The sequence below is a fragment of the Nematolebias whitei genome, unplaced genomic scaffold (assembly GCF_014905685.2).
Source record: "Nematolebias whitei isolate Nwh7 unplaced genomic scaffold, NemWhi1 Nwh_scaf_6440, whole genome shotgun sequence".
NCBI classification, from domain to species: domain Eukaryota; kingdom Metazoa; phylum Chordata; class Actinopteri; order Cyprinodontiformes; family Rivulidae; genus Nematolebias; species Nematolebias whitei.
In genome coordinates this window covers 1-1296 of record NW_023624985.1, presented here as the reverse complement: position 1 = coordinate 1296, position 1296 = coordinate 1, and the positions used below count along the sequence as shown (strand labels likewise).

The 1296-nt window shown below is 52.6% G+C and overlaps 1 protein-coding gene across 1 annotated transcript; it reads right to left on the bottom strand.

Moving 5' to 3' along the window:
* Positions 1-280: 280 nt before the first annotated feature.
* LOC119429731 (elongation factor 1-alpha-like) lies at positions 281-1291 on the bottom strand (the record flags this gene model as incomplete). The annotated part of the gene is made up of 3 exons (XM_037697299.1): positions 281-720; positions 795-1029; positions 1109-1291. Coding segments are annotated over 3 exons (540 nt in total), but the record flags the coding sequence as incomplete, so codon positions are not given.
* Between the last annotated feature and the right edge of the window lie 5 nt (positions 1292-1296).

Below are 1296 nucleotides of genomic sequence, written 5' to 3'. Positions count from 1 at the left end.
ACTTCAAACATGCTTTTCTAAATCAGGAGACATTGACCAACCTGTGCCCAGCAACTAACACGAAATCCTCGCTTAAAGAGGCAAAAGGACAGAATGTGGTGCGCACAGAGCTTTTATACGGCAGCAGAGGGGGAGGGCTGCGCAGACTCGCTTCGTCTCAAAGTGAAGTCGGGGGGCCATTGGCTGCGGCTCGCGTCTCCTGGGGAGACGATTGGAGGACGAGCGCGTCACGGGTCAGAACAGCTGGTCTGACACACACTGAAGGATACAGACAAGCCAATTGCAATTTTTTCAGAGATTTATTTTTCATTAGTTACCAGCTGCTTCTTTTCCAATTAATTTGTGGCGTTTAAAGAGAAGAGATACAGTTCTAAACCATTTCCAACTTAAACTGAGGCACCATCCTGTGAAATTAGGCGACAATGCCACAAAGTTTTTTCCTGCGAAAACTCTTTCGATGGGTTTTAATCAGCATAAGCCAGTCCTTGAGTAGAGAGCTGTGCCTCAGAGAAGATGACCCATGATGGTGAGAGATGGGGGAGGACGCGGCCCGCAGCTGCCGGCACACGACACCTCGCTGGACGTCCTGCACGACCATTCATTTCTTCTTCTGGGCCTTCTCTGCAGCCTTGGTTGTCTTTCCGGCGACGTCCTTGGTGTCCACAGCTTTGATGACGCCGACGGCCACGGTCTGCCTCATGTCACGCACGGCAAAACGACCTGAGAGGACAGGTGAGCTCGAGTCAGAGAACTGACCTTCTACACTGAAAATGGACTTCTGAGCAGAAACCTACCGAGGGGAGGGTAGTTTGAGAAGGGCTCCACAACCATGGGCTTCTGTGGGATCAGTTTGACGATGGCAGCGTCTCCAGACTTGACAAACTTGGGGTTGTCCTCAAGCTTCTTGCCAGAACGACGGTCGATCTTCTCAATCAGCTCCTTGAACTTGCAAGCGATGTGAGCGGTGTGGCAGTCCAGGACGGGGGCGTAACCCTCGTTGATCTGGCCTGGGTGGTTCAGGATGATGACCTACGAAGACGAGAAGTTAAGACGTCTACCCTGAAGTCTGCATCTCCAAACGGACGTTTGTCAGGAAGTGCACACCAACCTGAGCGTTGAAGCTGTCGGCAGCCTTGGGTGGGTCGTTCTTGCTGTCACCGGCGACGTATCCACGACGGATTTCCTTCACGGAGACGTTCTTGACATTGAAGCCCACGTTGTCACCAGGCACAGCCTCAGGCAGAGACTCGTGGTGCATCTCCACAGACTTTACTTCAGTGGTCAGGTTGGGGGGGG